Genomic DNA, 23,798 nt, shown 5'->3' with positions numbered 1-23,798 from the left:
CTATGTAACTATATGTAACTGTAACTATATGTAACTATGTAACTATATGTAACTATATGTAACTATGTAACTATGTAACTATATGTAACTATGTAACTATGTAACTATATGTAACTATGTAACTATATGTAACTATATGTAACTATGTAACTATGTAACTATATGTAACTATGTAACTATGTAACTATATGTAACTATGTAACTATATGTAACTATGTAAGTATGTAACTATATGTAACTATATGTAACTATATGTAACTATATGTAACTATGTAAGTATGTAACTATATGTAACTATGTAACTATATGTAACTATGTAAGTATGTAACTATATGTAACTATGTAAGTATGTAACTATATGTAACTATATGTAACTATGTAACTATATGTAACTATGTAAGTATGTAACTATATGTAACTATGTAAGTATGTAACTATATGTAACTATATGTAACTATGTAACTATATGTAACTATGTAAGTATGTAACTATATGTAACTATGTAAGTATGTAACTATATGTAACTATATGTAACTATGTAAGTATGTAACTATGTAACTATATGTAACTATGTAAGTATGTAACTATGTAAGTATGTAACTATATGTAACTATGTAACTATATGTAAGTATGTAACTATATGTAACTATTTGTAACTATGTAAGTATGTAACTTTATGTAAGTATGTAACTATATGTAACTATATGTAAGTATGTAATTATATGTAACTATGTAACTATATGTAACTATATGTAACTATGTAACTATATGTAACTATGTAACTATATGTAACTATATGTAATTATATGTAACTTTGTAACTATGTAACTATATGTAACTTTGTAACTATATGTAACTATATGTAATTATATGTAACTATGCAACTTTGTAACTATGTAACTATATGTAACTTTGTAACTATATGTAACTATATGTAACTTTGTAACTATGTAACTATATGCAACTTTGTAACTATGCAACTATATGTAACTATGTAACTATATGTAACTATATGTAACTTTGTAACTATATGTAACTATATGTAACTATATGTAACTATGTAACTATAAGTAACTATGTAACTATAAGTAACTATGTAACTATATGTAACTATATGTAACAATGTATCTGCAAATGGTAAGAAATCTTCACAAGTAGCTATAAAGCCTTCAGAAATCACATTGAAGTTGCGCACAAATCTCGGCGCTGTGACAGGATGTCAGTCAATCGGAACCTCTCGGTAGTCGGCGGTGTCTTGCCCTAATTCTACACTTCGTACCCGAGAAGGCGGGTGACCCAAAAACACGCCGCGGTCTTCACTGATGGGGGAGAGGAGAGGAAACACGTCACGTGGTTTGATAAGGTCGTCAGTAGGCTCGCGAGCCGTCACATCTTGTCCCCATCAGAGGTATCTATATCTAGAATATATCTTGCTGAGCTGACACCATGGAGCTCGCCATCCTCCTCCTCCTCCTCCTCGGGATCCTCCCAGGTACGTGCAGCCATCCGGGGACTTTTACCTTTACCAATAGATGGGGCATTGATCAATAATTCCGTCAATAAATCCGCATTATTGGAAGTTTAAGCCCCGGGTAGCACCGATGCAGTGCGGAATTTGCAGCGTTTCCTGTTCTAATTCAGAATCGCACCCCGTTCATGCGAACCGCTGCGGGTGTGTATGTTAGCAACACCCCAAAAGCGGTTGGCAAAACATGGTGTGATGTGCAGAATCCAGAATCGGATCACATAGGTGGGAATACCCGTGCGATCCCACCCAAAAAAGGGTCCTGCACGTTTTCAGTGCGGGCGTGGGGCGAGTAGAATCATACAAAATGTACGACTCCAATTGCACCGCACACAAATCACATATGACTTGCGCAGGATACGGCGCAGTTCCAGTGCGATGTACCAAAGTGCATGTATGTCAACCCGGGCTTACAGAGCGATTGTCTGGGTTGGTGTGCTGGCCGGTTACACAGCAGGCTGACCTCTCAGGACCAGTAATATGGATTCCCTCAACGATTAGTACGTTTTAATAGAAAACTATCCACCGGCAAGGGATGGGAAGGGATTGAACATGCTTGGGACAAGCCTAGATCTGTACAAAAAAAAAAAAAAAACCCAAAACAAAATAAAAACAAAACAAAAAAAAAACATAACAAAAAACAAAAGCCCAAAACAAAAAAAAAACAAACAAAAAAAAAAAAACAAAAAAACAAAACAAAAACAAAAGAAAACAAAAAAACAAAAACAAAAGAAAACAAAAAAAACAAAAACAAAAACAAACATACTACATGCTGCATACATGTCCTTAAATAATTGGTGATTCTGACATATCTTCTAATGGTGTATACAAAAAAAAATTGGTGTCCTGGCCGGTTACACAGCAGGCTGACCTCTCAGTACCAGTAATATGGATTCCCTCAACAATTGGTACATTTTAATAGAAAACTATCCACCACCAAGGGATGGGAAGGGATCGGACATGCTTGGGACAAGCCTAGATCTGTACAAAACAAAAAACCAAAACAAAAAAAAACAACCAAAAAAACTCACAAACAAACAAAAACCAAAGCAAAAAAAAACAAAACAAATTTAAAACGTGGGTTCTTGTGAGCGCCTATGGTGTAGGCACAATGTGAATAAAAATATTGTGAATAATGTGAAAACCATTAATAAAAACAAATGATAAAATATAAACCAAGTGGATATAGTGAATGCGGGGTCCGGGGAGAGCGGATATAGTGAATGCGGGGTCCGGGGAGAGCGGATATAGTGAATGCGGGGTCCGGGGAGAGCGGATATAGTGAATGTGGGGTCCGGGGAGAGCGGATATAGTGAATGCGGGGTCCGGGGAGAGCGGATATAGTGAATGCGGGGTCCGGGGAGAGCGGATATAGTTAACGCGGGGTCCGGGGAGAGCGGATATAGTGAACGCGGGGTCCGGGGAGAGCGGATACAGTGAACGCGGGGTCCGGGGGGAGCGGATACAGTGAACGCGGGGTCCGGGGGGAGCGGATACAGTGAACGCGGGGTCCGGGGGGAGCGGATATAGTGAATGCGGGATCCGGGGAGAGGGGATACAGTGAATGCGGGGCCCGGGGAGAGGGGATACAGTGAATGCGGGGTCCGGGGAGAGCGGATATAGTGAATGCGGGGTCCGGGGAGAGCGGATACAGTGAATGCGGGGTCCGGGGAGAGCGGATATAGTGAATGCGGGGTCCAAGGAGAGCGGATACAGTGAATGCGGGGTCCGGGGAGAGCGGATATAGTGAATGCGGGGTCCGGGGAGAGCGGATATAGTGAATGCGGGGTCCGGGGAGAGCGGATATAGTGAATGCGGGGTCCGGGGAGAGCGGATATAGTGAATGCGGGGTCCGGGGAGAGCGGGTATAGTGAATGCGGGGTCCGGGGAGAGCGGATATAGTGAATGCGGGGTCCGGGGAGAGCGGATATAGTGAATGCGGGGTCCGGGGAGAGCGGATATAGTGAATGTGGGGTCCGGGGAGATCCTTTGTATGAACATACATTGGTAGACAAGGGGTTCATGTTTCAGCACATGAATGATATATGTAATCATTAGAGATGAGCGAATCGAAGTAGGTGAAGTGGAATTCGAGTTGAATATTGGAAAATTTTAGATTCGCGCTGAATCCGAAAAATAGCCTACTTCGGACGCGCGAATCGAAATTTTTCCTAAAATGGCGGCGGACATGTGCGGCGACGGAGCGGGGATGTCTGGGAAGGCGCGCAGACAAGGCGCGCTGACCCATAGTGCATTCCTCAATGACATGTGATCGCATTAGCCAATCAGCAACCAGCCAGCCAGCACTGTGTAATGGTCGAGCTATAAATAGCGGCCATTTTAGAAATCTTCATTTGCCTCCAGTCATTGAACAGAGGCAGACCGCTCTGTATTAGGGACAGAGTTAGGGCCACAGAAACGTTACTTGGGGACAGAGAAACGTTACTTAGGGACACAGAATTGTTAATGAGGGCCACAGAATCGTTACTTAGGGCCAAAGAAACGCTAGTTAGGGCCACAGAATTGTTACTCAGGGACAGACAGAATTGTTACTGAGTGCCAGAGAATTGTTACTTAGGGCCACAGAAACGTTAGTTAGGGCCACAGAATTGTTACTCAGGGACAGACACAGAATTGTTACTGAGGGCCACAGAACTGTTACTTAGGGCCACAGAAACGTTATTAGGGCCACAGAATTGTTACTCAGGGACAGACAGAATTGTTACTGAGTGCCAGAGAATTGTTACTTAGGGCCACAGAAACGTTAGTTAGGGCCACAGAATTGTTACTCAGGGACAGACACAGAATTGTTACTGAGGGCATCAGAATTGTTACTTAGGGCCACAGAAACGTTACTCAGGGACACAGAATTGTTACTGAGGGCCACAGAACCGTTACTTAGGGCCACAGAATTGTTACTCAGGGACAGACACAGAATTGTTACTCAGGGACACAGAATTGTTACTGAGGGCCACATAACCGTTACTTAGGGCCACAGAAACGTTACTCAGGGACACAGAATTGTTACTGAGGGACACATAACCGTTACTTAGGGCCACAGAAACGTTACTCAGGGACACAGAATTGTTACTGAGGGCCACATAACCGTTACTTAGGGCCACAGAATTGTTACTCAGGGACAGACACAGAATTGTTACTGAGGGCCACAGAACCGTTACTTAGGGCCACAGAATTGTTACTCAGGGACACCGAATTGTTACTCAGCGACAGACACAGAATTGTTACTGAGGGACACAGAACTGTTACTCAGGGACACAGAACTGTTACTCAGGGACACAGAACTGTTACTGAGGGCCACAGAATTGTTACTCGGACAGACACAGAATTGTTACTCAGGGACACAGAATTGTTACTGAGGGCCACAGAACCGTTACTTAGGGCCACATAAACGTTAATCAGGGACACAGAATTGTTACTGAGGGCCACAGAACCGTTACTTAGGGCCACAGAATTGTTACTCAGGGACAGACACAGAATTGTTTCTTGAGGGACACAGAATTGTTACTGAGGGCCACAGAACCGTTACTTAGGGCCACAGAAACGTTAATCAGGGACACAGAATTGTTACTGAGGGCCACAGAACCGTTACTTAGGGCCACATAATTGTTACTCAGGGACAGACACAGAATTGTTTCTTGAGGGACACAGAATTGTTACTGAGGGCCACATAACCGTTACTTAGGGCCACAGAAACGTCACTCAGGGACACAGAATTGTTACTGAGGGCCACATAACCGTTACTTAGGGCCACTGAATTGTTACTCAGGGACAGACACAGAATTGTTACTGAGGGCCACAGAACCATTACTTAGGGCCACAGAATTGTTACTCAGGGACACAGAAACGTTACTGAGGACCACAGAACTGTTACTTAGGGCCACAGAATTGTTACTCGGACAGACACAGAATTGTTACTCAGGGACACAGAATTGTTACTGAGGGCCACATAACCGTTACTTAGGGCCACAGAATTGTTACTCAGGGACACAGAATTGTTACTGAGGGCCACAGAACTGTTACTTAGGGCCACAGAATTGTTACTCGGACAGACACAGAATTGTTACTCAGGGACACAGAATTGTTACTGAGGGCCACAGAACCGTTACTTAGGGCCACAGAATTGTTACTCAGGGACAGACACAGAATTGTTTCTTGAGGGACACAGAATTGTTACTGAGGGCCACAGAACCGTTACTTAGGGCCACAGAAACGTTAATCAGGGACACAGAATTGTTACTGAGGGCCACAGAACCGTTACTTAGGGCCACATAAACGTTAATCAGGGACACAGAATTGTTATTGAGGGCCACAGAACCGTTACTTAGGGCCACAGAATTGTTACTCAGGGACAGACACAGAATTGTTTCTTGAGGGACACAGAATTGTTACTGAGGGCCACAGAACCGTTACTTAGGGCCACAGAAACGTTAATCAGGGACACAGAATTGTTACTGAGGGCCACAGAACCGTTACTTAGGGCCACAGAATTGTTACTCAGGGACAGACACAGAATTGTTTCTTGAGGGACACAGAATTGTTACTGAGGGCCACAGAACCGTTACTTAGGGCCACAGAAACGTTAATCAGGGACACAGAATTGTTACTGAGGGCCACAGAACCGTTACTTAGGGCCACAGAATTGTTACTCAGGGACACAGAATTGTTACTGAGGGCCACAGAACTGTTACTTAGGGCCACAGAATTGTTACTCGGACAGACACAGAATTGTTACTCAGGGACACAGAATTGTTACTGAGGGCCACAGAACCGTTACTTAGGGCCACAGAAACGTTAATCAGGGACACAGAATTGTTACTGAGGGCCACAGAACCATTACTTAGGGCCACAGAATTGTTACTCAGGGACAGACACAGAATTGTTACTGAGGGACACAGAATTGTTACTGAGGGCCACAGAACCGTTACTTAGGGCCACAGAATTGTTACTCAGGGACACAGAATTGTTACTGAGGGCCACAGAACCGTTACTTAGGGCCACAGAATTGTTACTCAGGGACACAGAATTGTTACTGAGGGCCACAGAACTGTTACTTAGGGCCACAGAATTGTTACTCGGACAGACACAGAATTGTTACTCAGGGACACAGAATTGTTACTGAGGGCCACAGAACCGTTACTTAGGGCCACAGAAACGTTAATCAGGGACACAGAATTGTTACTGAGGGCCACAGAACCATTACTTAGGGCCACAGAATTGTTACTCAGGGACAGACACAGAATTGTTACTGAGGGACACAGAATTGTTACTGAGGGCCACATAACCGTTACTTAGGGCCACAGAATTGTTACTTAGGGACACAGAACCGTTACTGAGGGCCACAGAACCGTTACTTAGGGCCACAGAATTGTTACTCAGGGACACAGAATTGTTACTGAGGGCCACAGAACTGTTACTTAGGGCCACATAATTGTTACTCGGACAGACACAGAATTGTTACTCAGGGACACAGAATTGTTACTGAGGGCCACAGAACCGTTACTTAGGGCCACAGAAACGTTAATCAGGGACACAGAATTGTTACTGAGGGCCACAGAACCGTTACTTAGGGCCACAGAATTGTTACTCAGGGTCACAGAATTGTTACTGAGGGCCACAGAACCGTTACTTAGGGCCACAGAATTGTTACTCAGGGACAGACACAGAATTGTTACTCAGGGACACAGAATTGTTACTCAGGGACACAGAATCGTTGAATTAAAGAGTATGTCAGACAACATGCAGAGGAGTGGCAGAGGAGGCAATGTTTTAGGAGCGAGCAGACGTGGCAGCAGAGGAAGGGGTCGAGGCAGCACTATTCGCAGCCAGAGGCCAGTGCTCCCGGTGTCATCCAGCGGTCGTGTCTCCACCGACATCCCTGCCGTCATCGATTGGTTGGCTCGGTCGTCTTCCTCTTCCCAGGTCACCTCTGACACCTACAGCCAACGGTCGGTCGGTACGTCAGACACAACCGTTAGTTGGCATGGCCCGGGAGCAAGCCCACTGAAATCACATGTCCTCTACCTGTCCCTGTCCTTTGCTGTTCCCTCACCAAGCGAAGTATCGCATGCTGTGGGCTCAGCCCCACTGTACAGTGAGGAAGAGCTAACAGAGGGCGGTCAGGAACGGGGGGAGACATCCGCCTTTTCAGCAGCCAGGCGAACAAGTACTGGCGAGGAGAGTGGCTCGGTAGCCGGTCTAGAGACAGGTCTGTCTCCTGACCCAGACGCAGCCGAGGGGGCTAGTAGTGAGGCGGAGACCCTACTTGATGATGAGGAGGATGCCTCGTCGTCATCAGGTAATTTCTTCCGCATCATCAGGAGAAGAGGGTGCCAGCTTGGCAGCGAGCGAAACAGTCGGTGGGTTGCCCAGGAGGCAGCAGGGTCGCATCAGTGTCAGTGGAGCCAAACGGCCACGGAGTAGAGCACCAGCTCCACTGCAGCCTACCACCACGGCCAGTAGTTGTGCCGGTGTGCACGGAGGAAGTAGCAGTCAGCCAGTGAGGAGTAGCGGGGGCAAAGTTTCCTACTCGGTGGTGTGGCAATTTTTCGTCAAGCCACCCGAGGAAGTAAACGTAGCCGTATGTCGACTATGTGGCCAGAAAGTCAAGCGTGGCCAGGGGGCCCATGTTCGGACTACAGCATTGCGTCAGCATATGCAGCGTCACCATTCGGTGGCCTGGGAAAACCGTGATAAAGATACGGCGGTTCTGCCTGCCCCAGCCCCCGCTCCATCACCCGCTCCGTTACTTGCTCCGTCACCCGACGTCGTCAATCGCCCTCTATCAGCCAGTCAAGGCTCCAACACCTCTGCTGAGGGGAGTTGTCGCTCGTTGGCATCTTCCGCTCGTTCACATGCTCCTTCTCCTGCTACTCCTCTTCTCGGATTCCGTCAGCAGTCTTTCTTGGAATCCGTTTCCAAGAGACAACAGTTTGCGAGCACGCACCCGACGGTGCAAAAGCTGAACGTCCTCCTGTCCAAGTTGCTGGTGCTGCAGTCCCTCCCTTTCCAACTGGTGGACTCAGCACCTTTCCGAGAAATGATGGCTTGTGCCGCGCCGCGGTGGAGAGTGCCAAGCCGTCATTTCTTCGCCATAAAGGCAGTGCCAGCCCTGCATTCACATGTAGAAGAGATGGTGGGCCAGTCTTTGAGCATGTCGGTCTCTGCCAAAGTGCACGGCAGCGCCGAGGTGTGGAGCTGTAACTACGGTCAGGGACAGTACATGTCATTTACGGCCCACTGGGTGAACGTGGTGCCGTCACAGCCGCACCAGCAACTTGGACAGGTCACGACGCTTTTGCCTCCACGTTTGCCCGTCCTTGGTCCAGCAAACATGTCCGCCTCTACCACCTCTTCTTCCGCCGTGTCCTCAGCCGCCACCCCCGTGCCAAGTCCCATTACCCGACCGGCATATCACATGTGCAGGGCGCAACGGTGTCACGCTGTGCTGCACCTGGTATGCCTTGGCAAACGTAGTCACACAGGGGAGGAACTTCTGAGTGTAATGAACAGAGAAATCGACAGATGGCTGTCTCCGCGCAAACTGAAAATCGGAACCATGTTGACCGACAACGGAAAGAACATGGTGTCTGCTCTGCGTCAAGGAAGGTTGTGCCATGCGCCATGCATGGCTCACGTGTTCAATCTGGTTGTCAAGCGGTTCCTAAAATCCACCATCCCACTGCAAGACATCCTTAAAATGTCACGTAAACTTTGCATGCATTTCAGCCATTCCTACACCGCAAAGCACACCCTCCTTGAGCTGCAGCGGCAGAACGGAATTCCACAGCATCGCCTGATCTGCGACGTTGCAACAAGGTGGAATTCAACCCTACACATGTTAGACCGCCTTTACGAACAGCGAAAGGCCATCACCGATTTCCTGATGTTACAAGCTGATAAAGGTACTCCCTGTGTAACTTCGATGTCAGCCATTGGCAGCTCATGCGTGACACCTGCCGCTTGCTCAGGCCCTTTGAGGAGGCCACGCTATTCGTGAGTCGCCAGGACTATGGGATGAACGACGTCATTCCTCTGTTGCACGTCCTTGAACAAATGCTGTTAACAATGGCTGGTCAGGGTGCGGTAGACGTGGCGCACAGATCTCAACGCCACATGACCCCTGTGGGGGCAGGACAGGAAGAAGAGGAGGAGGTAGAGGAGGACATTTGTGCTCAGGAATTATTGAGTGAAATGGGTGGTTTTTCCACTCAGCGGACAGGAGTGGAGGAGCAGGAGCATCTGGGAGAGGAGGAGGAGGAGGAGACAGAGGACCCAGACGCACCGTTGCAGTATGCTGTGGAGATGGAGGCAGGGAGTCCCCCGCATTCCTTGGCACAAATGGCCCATAGCATGCTCGGTTGCTTGCGTAGTGACAGCCGAATAATAACCATCAGACAGAGGGATGACTTTTGGCTGTCCACCTTGTTGGACCCTCGCTACCGTTCAAAAATGGTGGCCTTTTTCACACCTGCTGAGAGGGAGGCCAAAATTACGTACTATAAAAACCACCTATGTAGTCAGTTGGTCTCTGCCTTTGTGCGCCAACGTCCATCCTCAGACACTGTGGGCCCTGTGCGCTCGCGTTCCGCTGCCATGGCAGCAGGGGAGGGGTGGGGTGGTAGGAGCAGTGGCAGCTCCACCAGCAGCGGCTGCCTCAGTCTGCAGTCGATGATGAGTAGCTTTCTTCACCAGCGCAGTGAGGAAACTACTAACCAGCCGCAGCAGCAGCAGCAGCATCAGGTGGACCTGGAGCAGGAGCTCAAACAACAGGCTTGGGCCTACTTGGACAGCACCCTGCCAACCGAGGTAGACAATCCCCTTGACTACTGGGCAACGAAACTTGACCTTTGGCCCCAACTAGCTGAATTTGCCCTTGAAAGGCTGTCATGCCCGGCCAGTAGCGTGGCATCGGAGTGCGTGTTTAGTGCGGCAGGAGGTATTGTAACTCCGCGGAGGACACGACTGTCCACCCAAAGTGTGGAGAGACACACGTTTGTGAAAATGAATCAGGCGTGGATTAGTCTGGATTTCAAACCACCAGTTCCTGACACAACTGACTAAATCCGCCATGAATCATGCCCTTGCCATGTGCCACTTTCAGGTCTCCGCACACTGCTGCTGGTGTGTTCCATTTTTTGTCATAGGGTGCTGGCAGATTACGGGCCTCCCATTGCTGCTGTCTCCATCGCCACACTCTGCCATGTGCCACATTCAGGTCTCTTCACACTGTTGTTGTGTTGAATTTTTTGACATAGGGTGCTGGCAGATTACGGGCCTCCCATAGCTGCTGCCAGGCACCTAATCTGCCATGGGCCCCTATATACCGCCTCCTCATGCTGCTGCCAAGTCCAGAGTCTCTCATGGGTCCCTGTACGGCCTCCCATTGCTGCTGTCTCCATCGCCACACTCTGCCATGTGCCACATTCAGGTCTCTTTACACTGCTGGTGTGTTGAATTTTTTGACATAGGGTGCTGGCAGATTACGGGCCTCCCATAGCTGCTGCCAGGCCCCTAATCTGCCATGGGCCCCTGTACCGCCTCCTCATGCTGCTGCCAGGTCCACAGTCTCTCATGCCATGTGCCACTTTCCGGTCTCCTCACACTGCTGGTGTGTTGAATTTTTTGACATAGGGTGCTGGCAGATTACGGGCCTCCCATAGCTGCTGCCAGGCCCCTAATCTGCCATGGGCCCCTATATACCGCCTCCTCATGCTGCTGCCAAGTCCAGAGTCTCTCATGGGTCCCTGTACGGCCTCCCATTGCTGCTGCCAGGAGGCAGCAGGGTCGCAGCAGTGTCAGTGGAGGCAAACGGCCACGGAGTAGAGCACCAGCTCCACTGCAGCCTACCACCACGGCCAGTAGTGGTGCCGGTGTGCACGGAGGAAGTAGCAGTCAGCCAGTGAGGAGTAGCCGGGGCAAAGTTTCCTACTCGGCGGTGTGGCAATTTTTCGTCAAGCCGCCCGAGGAAGTAAACATAGCCGTATGTCGACTATGTGGCCAGAAAGTCAAGCGTGGCCAGGGGGCCCATGTTGGGACTACAGCGTTGCGTCAGCATATGCAGCGTCGCCATTCGGTGGCCTGGGAAAACCGTGATAAAGATACGGCGGTTCTGCCTGCCCCAGCCCAGGGTTCCATTTTGTCATAGGGTGCTGGCAGATTACGGGCCTCCCATAGGTGCCGCCAGGCCCCAAATCGGCCATGGGCCCCCGTACCGCCTGGTCACGCTGCTGCTGAGCCCACAGTGTGACCTGGGTCCCTGTACGGCCTCCCATTGCTTCCACTCTGCCATGTGCCACTTTGAGGTCTCCTCACACTCCTGCGGTTTTCCATTTTGACATAGGTTGCTGGCAGATTACAGGCCTCCCATAGGTGCCGCCAGGCCCCAAATCGGCCATGGGCCCCCGTACCGCCTGGTCACGCTGCTGCTGAGCCCACAGTGTGACCTGGGTCCCTGTACGGCCTCCCATTGCTTCCACACTGCCATGTGCCACTTTGAGGTCTCCTCACACTCCTGTGGTTTTCCATTTTGACATAGGTTGCTGGCAGATTACAGGCCTTCCATAGGTGCCGCCAGGCCCCAAATCGGCCATGGGCCCCCGTACCGCCTGGTCACGCTGCTGCTGGTCCCACAGTGTGACCTGGGTCCCTGTACGGCCTCCCATTGCTTCCACTCTGCCATGTGCCACTTTGAGGTCTCCTCACACTCCTGTGGTTTTCCATTTTGACATAGGTTGCTGGCAGATTACAGGCCTTCCATAGGTGCCGCCAGGCCCCAAATCGGCCATGGGCCCCCGTACCGCCTGGTCACGCTGCTGCTGAGCCCACAGTGTGACCTGGGTCCCTGTACGGCCTCCCATTGCTTCCACTCTGCCATGTGCCACTTTGAGGTCTCCTCACACTCCTGCGGTTTTCCATTTTGACATAGGTTGCTGGCAGATTACAGGCCTTCCATAGGTGCCGCCAGGCCCCAAATCGGCCATGGGCCCCCGTACCGCCTGGTCACGCTGCTGCTGGTCCCACAGTGTGACCTAGGTCCCTGTACGGCCTCCCATTGCTTCCACTCTGCCATGTGCCACTTTGAGGTCTCCTCACACACTGCTGTTGTGTTGAATTTTTTGACATAGGGTGCTGGCAGATTACGGGCCTCCCATAGCTGCTGCCAGGCCCCTAATCTGCCATGGGCCCCTATATACCGCCTCCTCATGCTGCTGTCAAGTCCAGAGTCTCTCATGGGTCCCTGTACGGCCTCCCATTGCTGCTGCCAGGAGGCAGCAGGGTCGCAGCAGTGTCAGTGGATGCAAACGGCCACGGAGTAGAGCACCAGCTCCACTGCAGCCTACCACCACGGCCAGTAGTGGTGCCGCTGCGCACGGAGGAAGTAGCAGTCAGCCAGTGAGGAGTAGCCGGGGCAAAGTTTCCTACTCGGCGGTGTGGCAATTTTTCGTCAAGCCGCCCGAGGAAGTAAACATAGCCGTATGTCGACTATGTGGCCAGAAAGTCAAGCGTGGCCAGGGGGCCCATGTTGGGACTACAGTGTTGCGTCAGCATATGCAGCGTCGCCATTCGGTGGCCTGGGAAAACCGTGATAAAGATACGGCGGTTCTGCCTGCCCCAGCCCAGGGTTCCATTTTGTCATAGGGTGCTGGCAGATTACGGGCCTCCCATAGGTGCCGCCAGGCCCCAAATCGGCCATGGGCCCCCGTACCGCCTGGTCACGCTGCTGCTGAGCCCACAGTGTGACCTGGGTCCCTGTACGGCCTCCCATTGCTTCCACTCTGCCATGTGCCACTTTGAGGTCTCCTCACACTCCTGTGGTTTTCCATTTTGACATAGGTTGCTGGCAGATTACAGGCCTTCCATAGGTGCCGCCAGGCCCCAAATCGGCCATGGGCCCCCGTACCGCCTGGTCACGCTGCTGCTGGTCCCACAGTGTGACCTGGGTCCCTGTACGGCCTCCCATTGCTTCCATTCTGCCATGTGCCACTTTGAGGTCTCCTCACACTCCTGCGGTTTTCCATTTTGACATAGGTTGCTGGCAGATTACAGGCCTCCCATAGGTGCCGCCAGGCCCCAAATCGGCCATGGGCCCCCGTACCGCCTGGTCACGCTGCTGCTGGTCCCACAGTGTGACCTGGGTCCCTGTATCGCCTCCCATTGCTCCCACTCTGCCATGTGCCACTTTCAGGTCTCCTCACACTCCTGCTGGTTTCCATTTTGTCATAGGTTGCTGTATGGCCTCCCATTGCTGCTGCCTCCACCGCCACACTGTGGCTCCAAACACTGGTTTTGGCCCCATGACTGGCCAAATGAGTGAAGTGTGCGGTGATTCTAAGATCGACGGCACTCATCTGCATGTCATACTGAGTGACAGTATTATTTCTCTTCCCCAGCAGACTCCAAGGGCATTTAAATTAAAGGTACAGTGTTCTGCACTAATATTAAGTCTCTCTGAAGCCTAGAAACACCCTTTTTTAAGTTAAATTCACAGCGAATATATTCGACTCGAATCGAATATTGTCCACGAATTCGCCGAATCAGTCGAATCGAATTTTTGAATACTTCGCTCATCTCTAGTAATCATGTAGCGGTGAAATATCTTTGCAGGCCTTGGCTCAGTGATGGTGGTCCAGCATCCTCCGGCTCTTCTCTTGTCGATGGGTGAGAGGGCGGAGATGTCCTGTAATATCAGTGGTGTTGAGAAGGTGGAGATCCTCCACTCATACTGGAAAGTGAAGAGGTCCCAGGAGGTCACCCTGGAGAACACTCCCAGGATCACCATCACGCCTCGTTCTCTGGTCATCTTTCCGGTCACCCCCAGAGACATCGGACTCTACATCTGCTCGTACCGGGACGTCTCTCTGGACCCCTACAAGGGGAATGGGACACGTCTGATGATCACAGGTGAGGAGCTGTAGAGGAGGTGTCTTTGCTGAAGAATCATTTGGAGATGACAAACAGAAACAGCTGTGCCAAAAGCAGCTACCAATCCTGGAGGGTCTTTTGATAAAACATTTGTTGAACGAACATCAGAAGCATTTGTCCTACCTGTACCCATATTTTTTGTAATGGAACACTTAGCCAGTCCCATCAGTCTCTGTACCAGAGGAGCTGACACTCTAATGCCCCCTCCCCCACAGTCACATCAGTCTCTGTACCAGAGGAGCTTACACTCTAATGCCCCCCCTCCCCCGCCACAGTCTCCGAACCATATTTTGAACTCCTAGGCTTCTAGTTGTGTCAGGAATTGCTAATTCTTTTTCTAAAATGTTTAAAGTTTTACATTGATCCCCTTTCTTGCCAAATGTGTGTTCAATTTCCAGCCACCCCGGTGGTGACCCTGACAGAGGACACGGAGAATCATCTTCTGATCTGCCAGGCGGAGAGGTTTTTTCCTCCAGTTCTTAACATCTCCTGGAGCGTCCCTCTGGGACGAGAAGAGATCCACGAGAACCTGACAGAGAATGAGGATGGAACCTTCACCAAGGTGTCCATACTGAACCTGACCAAGGAGACCGAAGGAGGGAACGTGGCCTGTCACCTGAGCCACAGGACACAACTTACCGTCCTCTACCGATACGGTGAGTGGGGTGGTTCAGGGGCTGAGAGAAAAATAAATTGTGTGTTAGCGAAGATAAAATCCGGCCAAAAATGTCCAACTCACAACATTCTATGCAACTTAAGTTTGAGTCTACTATAGTCCACTTGTTGGGTAGGTGCGGTGCGGTGCGGCGGCAGTGATGACACTGAGGCCCGGCATGCTGAGATCAATGTACTGAAGAACCTGCAGAATAGCCGGGGAACTCACAGTCAACGCAGTAGAGGGTCAGCAGTAGTAGGCCCAAGCTGAAGGTGGGGGTGTGTGACATGGACAGTCCAACCCAAGAGGGAGCTTGAGGAAGTGCAGACATAGGCCCTATGCTTTCCCTATCGCTAGTGCAGTCCTTGACAGGTGGGTGACAACACTATTCACTTCGCAAATGTGCGCCAAAACCTGGGGGCATGGACTAAAAAGACTCTGCTCGACCCAAGATGGCCACCAGGGTCACCTGGATGCAGCGTAGCCAACCGGAATGCTGCTCCTGGGGACCAAGGAAACCATAGAGAAATAAAGTTTCTCTTGACTTCCTCTCCAGGTGCACTACCCCTCTGGTTGAGCGCCACCTACAGTGGGGAAAACAGACTGCACCTACCTATACTCTGACTCCACCGTTTTCTCCTCAAGGATGGTGAGATTCTCTTGACTTCCTCTCCAGGTGCACTACCCCTCTGGTCCAACCCAAGAGGGAGCTTGAGGAAGTGCAGACACGGGCCCTATGCTTCCCTACTCTTCTGGAACCTTTCCCTACTGCTAGTACAGTCTTTGACAGGTGGGTGACAACACTAGTCACTTTGCAAATGTGCGCCAAAACCTGGGGGCAGGGACTTAAAAAAGACTCCGCTTCACCCAAGATGGCCACCAGGGTCACCTCGATGCAGCGTAGCCAACCGTAACGCTGCTCCTGGGGACCAAGGAAACCGTAGAGAAACAAAGTTTCTCTTGACTTCCTCTCCAGGTGCACTACCCCTCTGGTCCAACCCAAGAGGGAGCTTGAGGAAGTGCAGACACAGGCCCTATGCGTTCCCTACTCTTCAGGAACCTTTTCCTACTGCTAGTGCAGTTCTTGACAGGCGGGTGACAACACTAGTCACTTTGCAAATGTGGGCCAAAACCTGGGGGGCAGGGACTTAAAAATACTCTGCTTGACCCAAGATGGCCACCAGGGTCACCTGGATGCAGCGTAGCCAACCGTAACGCTGCTCCTGGGGACCAAGGAAACCGTAGAGAAACATTTCTCGTGACTCCCTCTCCAGGTGCACTACCCCTCTGGTTGAGCGCCACCTACAGCGGAGAAAACAGACTGCACCTGCCTATACTCTGACTCCACCGTTTTCTCCTCAAGGATGGTGAGATTGTGGTTGCACTACATGGACAACCTTTGAGTCATTCAACCTCTTTATATCCTTTGTGCTCTACATTAGCCATGTGGCCAAGTTCTCCCTTATCTCCCTCTATTGTCTGTTTCCCTCGCAGATCCCTTATCCATCCTGTATGTGCAGCTGTTTCCAGTCCGTGTAGCTCTAGTCCTTCTATTACCATTGAGTCTGGTGTCCTTCCAAATCTATTATCACCGAAGAGGGAAGGTAAGTCGTCTTCTTTGCTTTTAGATTTTTCTCGTTTTCTAAGGAGACGAACATTTTCTTTCATGGAGTAAAGTTGATAGGGGGCGCTGGACCAAGGAAGAAGGGAAGGTAAGTATGACTTGATGACCGATCCAAGGCAGCTCTACCATAAAGCAGGTCGTCGCCCCAAAAACAAAGAGCCTCCACTAGGAGATCCATCATGTTTTTTCTTTATCTCAGGTACTTATATAGCGCCGTCAATTTACGCAGCGCTTTACATATATATTGTACATTCACATCAGTCCCCGCCCCCGAGGAGCATCCAATCAAAGGTCCCTAACTCACATTCATACCTATCCATACTAGGGCCAATTTAGACAGGAGCCAATTCACCTCCCAGAGTGTGGTAGGAAACTGGAGTACCAGGAGGAAACCCACGCAGGCACAGGGAGAACATGCAAAAACCAGGTAGGTGGCGCCGTTGTTGGGATTCAAACCAACGACCCGAGAACTGCCAGGAGGAAGTGCTAACTATTTAGCCGCTGTGCTGCCAACTTGTCCACAGATACTTATGTTTTATCTCTGACACAGAACACGTTTCTGGAATTTTTTGGGGAAAAAGGAGTCCTTTGAGAGGCCCATTCGGTTATTTCTCCGATCCGTGATGAAACGGCATGATTTGGCCCCTGAAACGCGTTGTTTTACCTTCTTTTTATCTTCTTGGATGGATTTAATTTACAATAAAACACATATGGACTCTTAAGATGACTGGCTGGAGCTCTTTTTGTTGATTTTACTTATCCACTTGCCGAAGCGGGTCGCCGTTTATAAACAGCCCCCGCATTCCCTGCCTGAGCACACTCCCTGGGAGCGCACGGCCCTGCAATTCGGTGCCCTCTGTGTGAGGTCCCAATTCATATGATCCCTGATTGGCCAATTAGTGATCACATGAAGAGTAGTAAGCAAGATGTCACTTCCGACATCATTGCTTACTACGTGTGAAATCTGTGAATGATCACAGAGATCACATGGTACAGGGCTATTCACAACAGCCCTGTACCATGTGACAAGCTGTGACCAATCACAGCTCTCACAGTAGTTCTTAATGGCTGCAGGAATGCAGCCAGAGAGAAGGAGAAATGATTCCTCTTACAGCCTTTATGGGTGTAAAAGCAATCAGTGTAAAAAAAAAAAAAAAAATCTTCATCACCCCAACAAGTAGTACAGTGTCACCATGGTGACCTCACTGCTAGGGTGACAGTATGTAAAAAAAAAAAAAACACATAAATAATAATATATATAAAAAAAATAATAAAAAAAGTTGAAAAATTATAATGTTTCGTTATAAACTAATATGGGGTTGTTTTCGTTTTTTTTTTTACTAAAAAGATAACTGAATAAATTTTGGTCAAGATTTATAAAGAAATATTATTTATTTGTCATTCAAAGTGTGATAGCGCTCAAAGCTGAAAATTGGCCTGGACTGGAAGGGGGGGGGGGGGGAAGTGTCCGGACTGGAAGGGGGGGGGGGGAAGGGTCCAGACTGGAAGGGGGGGGAGTGTCCAGACTGGAAGGGGGGGGGGAAAGTGTCCAGACTGGAAGGGGGGGGGAAGTGTCCGGACTGGAAGGGGGGGGGGAATTGTCCGGACTGGAAGGGGGGGGGAATTGTCCGGACTGGAAGGGGGGGGGGAAGGGTCCAGACTGGAAGGGGGGGGAGTGTCCAGACTGGAAGGGGGGGGGAAAGTGTCCAGACTGGAAGGGGGGGGGGAAGTGTCCGGACTGGAAGGGGGGGGGGAAGTGTCCGGACTGGAAGGGGGGGGGGGAAGTGTCCGGACTGGAAGGGGGGGGGAAGTGTCCGGACTGGAAGGGGGGGGGGGAAGTGTCCGGACTGGAAGGGGGGGGGAGTGTCCGGACTGGAAGGGGGGGGGGAAAGTGTCCGGACTGGAAGGGGGGGGGGGGAAAGTGTCCAGACTGGAAGGGGGGGGGGGGAAAGTGTCCAGACTGGAAGGGGGGGGGAAAGTGTCCAGACTGGAAGGGGGGGAAAGTGTCCAGACTGGAAGGGGGGGGGAAGTGTCCAGACTGGAAGGGGGGGGGGGAAAGTGTCAAGACTGGAAGGGGTTAAAAAATATTTCTAATCAGACAAAATGATGTCCTGTGACCCGTGTATAACCCCGGGGGCTGAGATGAGACAAAACTTCATCCGATGCCTAAAAGGGACTGTGCGATGTTTTTGTATATAGGTGGTTTGCAGTCAGTTTACAAACTGTGCTTTACCCATATAAATTACAATGGCGGGGTCTGATTTCCACCCCCCTCAAGCCTCCTGTTCTGGCTAATGCCAAACTCCTCCTGACGACGTCACACTTTGACGACGAAACGCGTAGGTAGGGGCTTCCGGTGACGTCACTTCTGGTTTTTGAGTGCAAACCAGCATTCCTGGTTTCAGTTCCTGTTGGCATGTACTTTTCAATGTGAATGTATTTACCAAAGAATGAATGAATGAATGAATGGACGCCGCTTGACCTGTCCCGGGAGTCCGGTGTATGTAGGAGATGGCCTCAGCCGCCGCTCTGATCACACGCGTGGCCAATGCATTTCATGAGAAATATGGTGACATGTTCAACACACATTTTACCAGCTGTATCTGTTACTGGACCCCAGCTTGGACACCCCCTTATGGGGTGATCCTTAGGACCGTGACCTGATACTAACACGCACCAAACCTATCTCCACCATCGGATGAATACCTGTTGGTGCTTGGACCCCACACCTAAGGTGAGCCGGCGTCATCTGCCAGGGTGACCTCCTGGTACACCTATCTGTTTCTATAGCTACTGCTCTCCAAGCCTGACACCCGACCGTGACAAAGGTGTCACCGCCACTTCTCAGGGGCCCTGAAGTAACTGCATTGATGCGCAAAGGGTCAGTTCTGTAAAGGCAAACATATATCATTCACCCCGCCCACCTCCCCAGTCCCACCTGTAATTACCTCTGAGGTCCAGCAGATGGGGTATTGGAAATCCCCACTCGTCTCCTTGTACAGCACTTCCAGGATGGGCGAGAGTGATGCCGATTGGCCAGTGCCTTCACAGAGCTTGGCTCTGGTCTGTCCTGAAGGCGTTGCACAGAGAAGAGCTGTGATTTAAAATTCTTGAACTGGGACAGGGGGTGAGTAGGGGGGGGCTGCCCTGGGCACTGTGGTATCATGTGAGGTGGGGGGGACCACCACAAGAAGATTGGGGAGAGGTGGATTTGGGGGGCGGCAGGGGGTAAGAATTGTTCTAGGAGGTGATGTGCTAAAACTGGTGATCTAGGGGGCAGTTGTGTTGGGCGAGGGGATGGGGGAAGAGGAATTGTGCTAGGAGAGGAATTTTTGTTTGGGGGGGGGGGGACTATGCTAGTAGGGATGATTGAGGGGGGGGGGATTTGTGCTAGAAAAGGAATTCTTGTTTGGTGTGTGTGGGGGCAGGGGGGATTTGTGCTAGTAGGGATGATTGGGGGGCATCTGCGCTGGGAGGGGAATTTTTGGTGGGGGGTGTGTCTGTGCTAGTAGGGATGATGGGGGGGGGGGGCGGTATTTGTACTAAGAGTGGAGTTTTTGTTTGGTGGGGGGATTTGTGCTAGTAGGGATGACTGGGGGGTATTTGTACTAAGAGTGGAGTTTTTGTTTGGGGGGGGGGGATTTGTGCTAGTAGGGATGATTGGGGGGGGGGGGTATTTGTACTAGAAGGGGAATTCTTGTTTTGGGGGGGGGGGTATTTGTGCTAGTAGGGATGATTGGGGGGTATCTGTACTAAGAGTGGAGTTTTTGTTGGGGGGGGGTATTTGTGCTAGTAGGGATGACTGGGGGGGTATTTGTGCTAGAAGGGGAATTCTTGTTTGGTGTGGGGGGGGGGTATTTGTGCTAGAAGGGGAATTCTTGTTTGGTGTGGTGGGGGGGGGGGGTATTTGTGCTAGTAGGGATGATTGGGGTGTATTTGTGCTAGGAGCTGTGTTTTTGTTTGGGGGGGGGGGATTTGTGCTAGTAGGGATGATTGGGGGGTATTTGTGCTAGAAGGGGAATTCTTGTTTGTTGGGAGGGGGGGATTTGTGCAAGTAGGGATGATTGGGGGGCATTTGTGCTAGAAGGGGAATTCTTGTTTTGGGGGGGGGGGGGATTTGTGTCAGTAGGGATGATTTTGGGGGTGGGATTTATGCTAGGAGAATTTTTGTTTTGGGGGGTTGATTTGTGCCAGTAGGGATGATTGGGGGGGGGGGATTTGCGCTAGTAGGGATTATTTTGGGGGTGGGATTTATGCTAGGAGGAGAATTTTTGTTTGGGGGTTGTTGATATGTGCTAGTAGGGATGCTTGGGGGGGGATGTATTTGTGCTAGGAGGGGAATTTTTGTTATATTTGTTTGGGGGGGGGGGATTTGTGAAAGCAGGAATGCTTGGGGGGGGCATTTGTGCTAGAAGGGGAGTTCTTGTTTGGTGGGGGGGGGGGATTTTTGCTAGTAGGGATGATTGGGGGTATTTGTGCTAGGAGGGGGATTTTTGTTTGGGGGGGGATTTGTGCTAGTAGGGATGATTGGGGGGGGGGGGGAATTTGCGCTGGGAGGGGAATTTTTGTTGGGGGGGGTATTTGTGCTAGTAGGGATGATCGGGGGGGGGGGGGTATTTGTACTAAGTGGAGTTTTTGTTTGGGGGGGGGGATTTGTGCTAGTAGGGATGATTGGGGGGGGGGGCATTTGTGCTAGAAGGGGAATTCTTGTTTGGTGGGGGGGGGGGGATTTTTGCTAGTAGGGATGATTGGGGGTATTTGTGCTAGGAGGGGGATTTTTGTTTGGGGGGGGATTTGTGCTAGTAGGGATGATTGGGGGGGGGGGATTTGCGCTGGGAGGGGAATTTTTGTTGGGGGGATTTGTGCTAGTAGGGATGATTGGGGGGGGGGGTATTTGTGGTAGAAGGGGAATTCTTGTTTGTTGGGGGGGGGATTTGTGCTAGTAGGGATGATTGGGGGGTATTTGTCCTAGGAGGGACATTTTTGTTTTGGGGGGGGGTTGATTTGTGCCAGTAGGGATGATTTTAAGAGTGGGATTTCTGCTAGGAGGAGAATTTTTGTTTGGGGGGGGGTTGATTTGTGCTAGTAGGGATGCTTGGGGGGGGGGTATTTGTGCTAGGAGGGGAATTTTTGTTTGGGGGGGGGATTTCTGCTAGTAGGGACGATTTGGGACGATTTTCTGCCAGGACTGGGGGAAATTTGTGGTGGGGGGGGGGCTTGTGCTAGGATGGGGGATTGTGGTGGCAGCGGGGGGGGGGGGAGGGGATTTGGAGTGGGAGGTGAGTATTTGTGCTTGGAGTGGAAATTTGAGGGGCAAAATATTTGTGCTAAGAGGAGGAACTTTTTTTTGGGGGGGGAGCCAGCGGGATTGATGCTGAGGGCATATGGGGAGAGGATGGGGGGGGGCAAAACTTTGTACTGGGAGGAAGATGAATTTATGCTTCGTGGGGGTAAGCATGGGGGGGCGCAATTCGGCATGTCCGTTGTGGGTGATAGATGACCTCGCCCCAGCACTGCCTGAACCTCTGGACCTGCTGTGTGGGCACTGACAACTTGGCATCCCTGGAGGTTAGTACAGATGGGGCTGGGGGTCTGGGGGGACTAGGGGTCTGGGGGACTGGGGGTCTGGGGGACTAGGGGACTGGGGGACTGGGGGTCTGGGGGGTTGTAGGGTGTTCGCCTTTACATTCTTCCTGTAGCAGAGAACACTTTGCCTGTATTGTACCATTTGCTTTGCCAGTGGGCTTCACCTATTCCTTGTTCCCATTGAATCTGTTACACTATACTGCCACCTCCTGTCCAAGTGTGGGAACTACCCCTAGCGCCCCCCACTTACCATAGAGGTCTCATTGCCTGGTATTCTCTGATCCTATTCATTCAGCACTCCACGTGTATCGTCAGTTGCCCGGCATTCCTTCCGTAAACCGCAACGCCGTCCGATCGTTTGTCTGACGCTGCGACAAAACGTGAGAAATAATGGTGACTTTTCTCAACTTTCTCTCTTTTTCAGGCATCGGGAAAACAGAAAACGCGATCAGAAGAGCAGGAAACGGCGGCTGACGGTCTACAGACAGTCTCGGGTTCTGTGTGAACAGTCTCACGGCCTTCATTCTCCAGGGGTCCCGACTTCGAAATTGTGGTTAATATTTGGGGTATGAGGGAAAAAAAAAAAAAAATTTAAAAATAAATATAAAAATTTAAAAATTACAGCCAATTTCCTTTTTTTACATATATATAAAACTTTCTTACTTTTTTTGTTTGAACGTCTGGAAATTTTGGGGTGAATTATGAAATAATCGACAAATAGTCATTACACGTTTATTGTTGACTCCCTCTAGCGGCCAACCTGCAAATGACTCAAGCAGAAAAAAAATGTTAAAAATACAAGTCATGTAAAAAAAAACAAAAAAAACCACCTTGAAGCTCATATGCAGGAAACGGCCGCAACGTTTTCCAAGAGATGCGCTTCACGCTTCGTTCATATTTCCGCAGTTTGCTTTTTGTCTGTTTCGCCGTTCATTTGGCGTTTTTCTACACGTGTTTTGACCGAGTTTTGTTCAGCTTTTTTTTCTGTTAAAGTGGAATATTTTTTTCTTGCTATGCAGAATAAAAATGTAAAAAACATTGCAAAAACGCACTACCATGCATTTCAGCAGCTTCTCCATCGAACTCTACCACGGTTTGCGTTTTGTTCATCCCTGTTTTTTTAGGGGAATTTTTTTTTTCGCTGGGCAGAATAAAAATGCAAAACTGCTGCTTTTTGCTTTTATGCTCTGCTCACATCTATGCGTTTTTTTTTGTCCGTTTTGCAGTGCTTTTCGCAGTTTGTGTTTTTCTACATGTTTTTGATGCGTTTTTGACAAGTTTTTACCTCATTTTGTGTTTCGTTCAGCCCTTTTTTTTTTTAAGTGGAATTTTTTCATTTGCTGGGCAGAATAAAAATGCAAAACACGGCAAAAATGTTCTACCATGCATTTTAGCAGCTTCTCCATTAAACTCCATTGAAAACCGCTGCTTTTTGCTTTTACGCTCTGTTCACACCTATGCAATTT

At 49.8% G+C, this 23,798-nt stretch overlaps 1 protein-coding gene across 2 annotated transcripts; it reads left to right on the top strand.

Moving 5' to 3' along the window:
• Positions 1–1,141: 1,141 nt before the first annotated feature.
• On the top strand, positions 1,142–22,953 carry LOC149437712 (uncharacterized). Of its 2 annotated transcripts, XM_089660708.1 has the most exons (5): positions 1,161–1,492; positions 14,150–14,446; positions 14,866–15,123; positions 16,617–16,726; positions 22,757–22,953. In XM_089660708.1, exons 1-5 carry the CDS (start codon positions 1,447–1,449, stop codon positions 22,835–22,837), a joined length of 792 nt encoding a protein of 263 aa, XP_089516834.1. In that variant the 5' UTR covers positions 1,161–1,446; the 3' UTR covers positions 22,838–22,953. The 2 variants fall into 2 exon arrangements, with proteins under 2 accessions (XP_089516835.1, XP_089516834.1); XM_089660709.1 differs by lacking the exon at positions 16,617–16,726 and having other exon boundaries at positions 1,142–1,492.
• Positions 22,954–23,798: the final 845 nt, after the last annotated feature.

This window comes from Staurois parvus, unplaced genomic scaffold (assembly GCF_062004578.1).
Source record: "Staurois parvus isolate SC_StPar_1 unplaced genomic scaffold, SC_StPar_1.0 ptg001265l, whole genome shotgun sequence".
Taxonomy (NCBI): Eukaryota; Metazoa; Chordata; class Amphibia; order Anura; family Ranidae; genus Staurois; species Staurois parvus.
Note: the sequence above shows the minus strand (reverse complement) of the source record. Positions and strands in the feature narration are given on the sequence as shown.

Bases quoted from the DNA above. Each gene is read 5' to 3' on its own strand.
- LOC149437712 (XM_089660708.1), top strand. From the start codon at position 1,447: ATGGAGCTCGCCATCCTCCTCCTCCTCCTCCTCGGGATCCTCCCAG. The intron at 14,447-14,865 runs GTGAGGAGCTGT...TTCAATTTCCAG, and splicing joins GACACGTCTGATGATCACAG to CCACCCCGGTGGTGACCCTG. The intron at 16,727-22,756 runs GTAAGTCGTCTT...TCTCTTTTTCAG, and splicing joins ATTATCACCGAAGAGGGAAG to GCATCGGGAAAACAGAAAAC.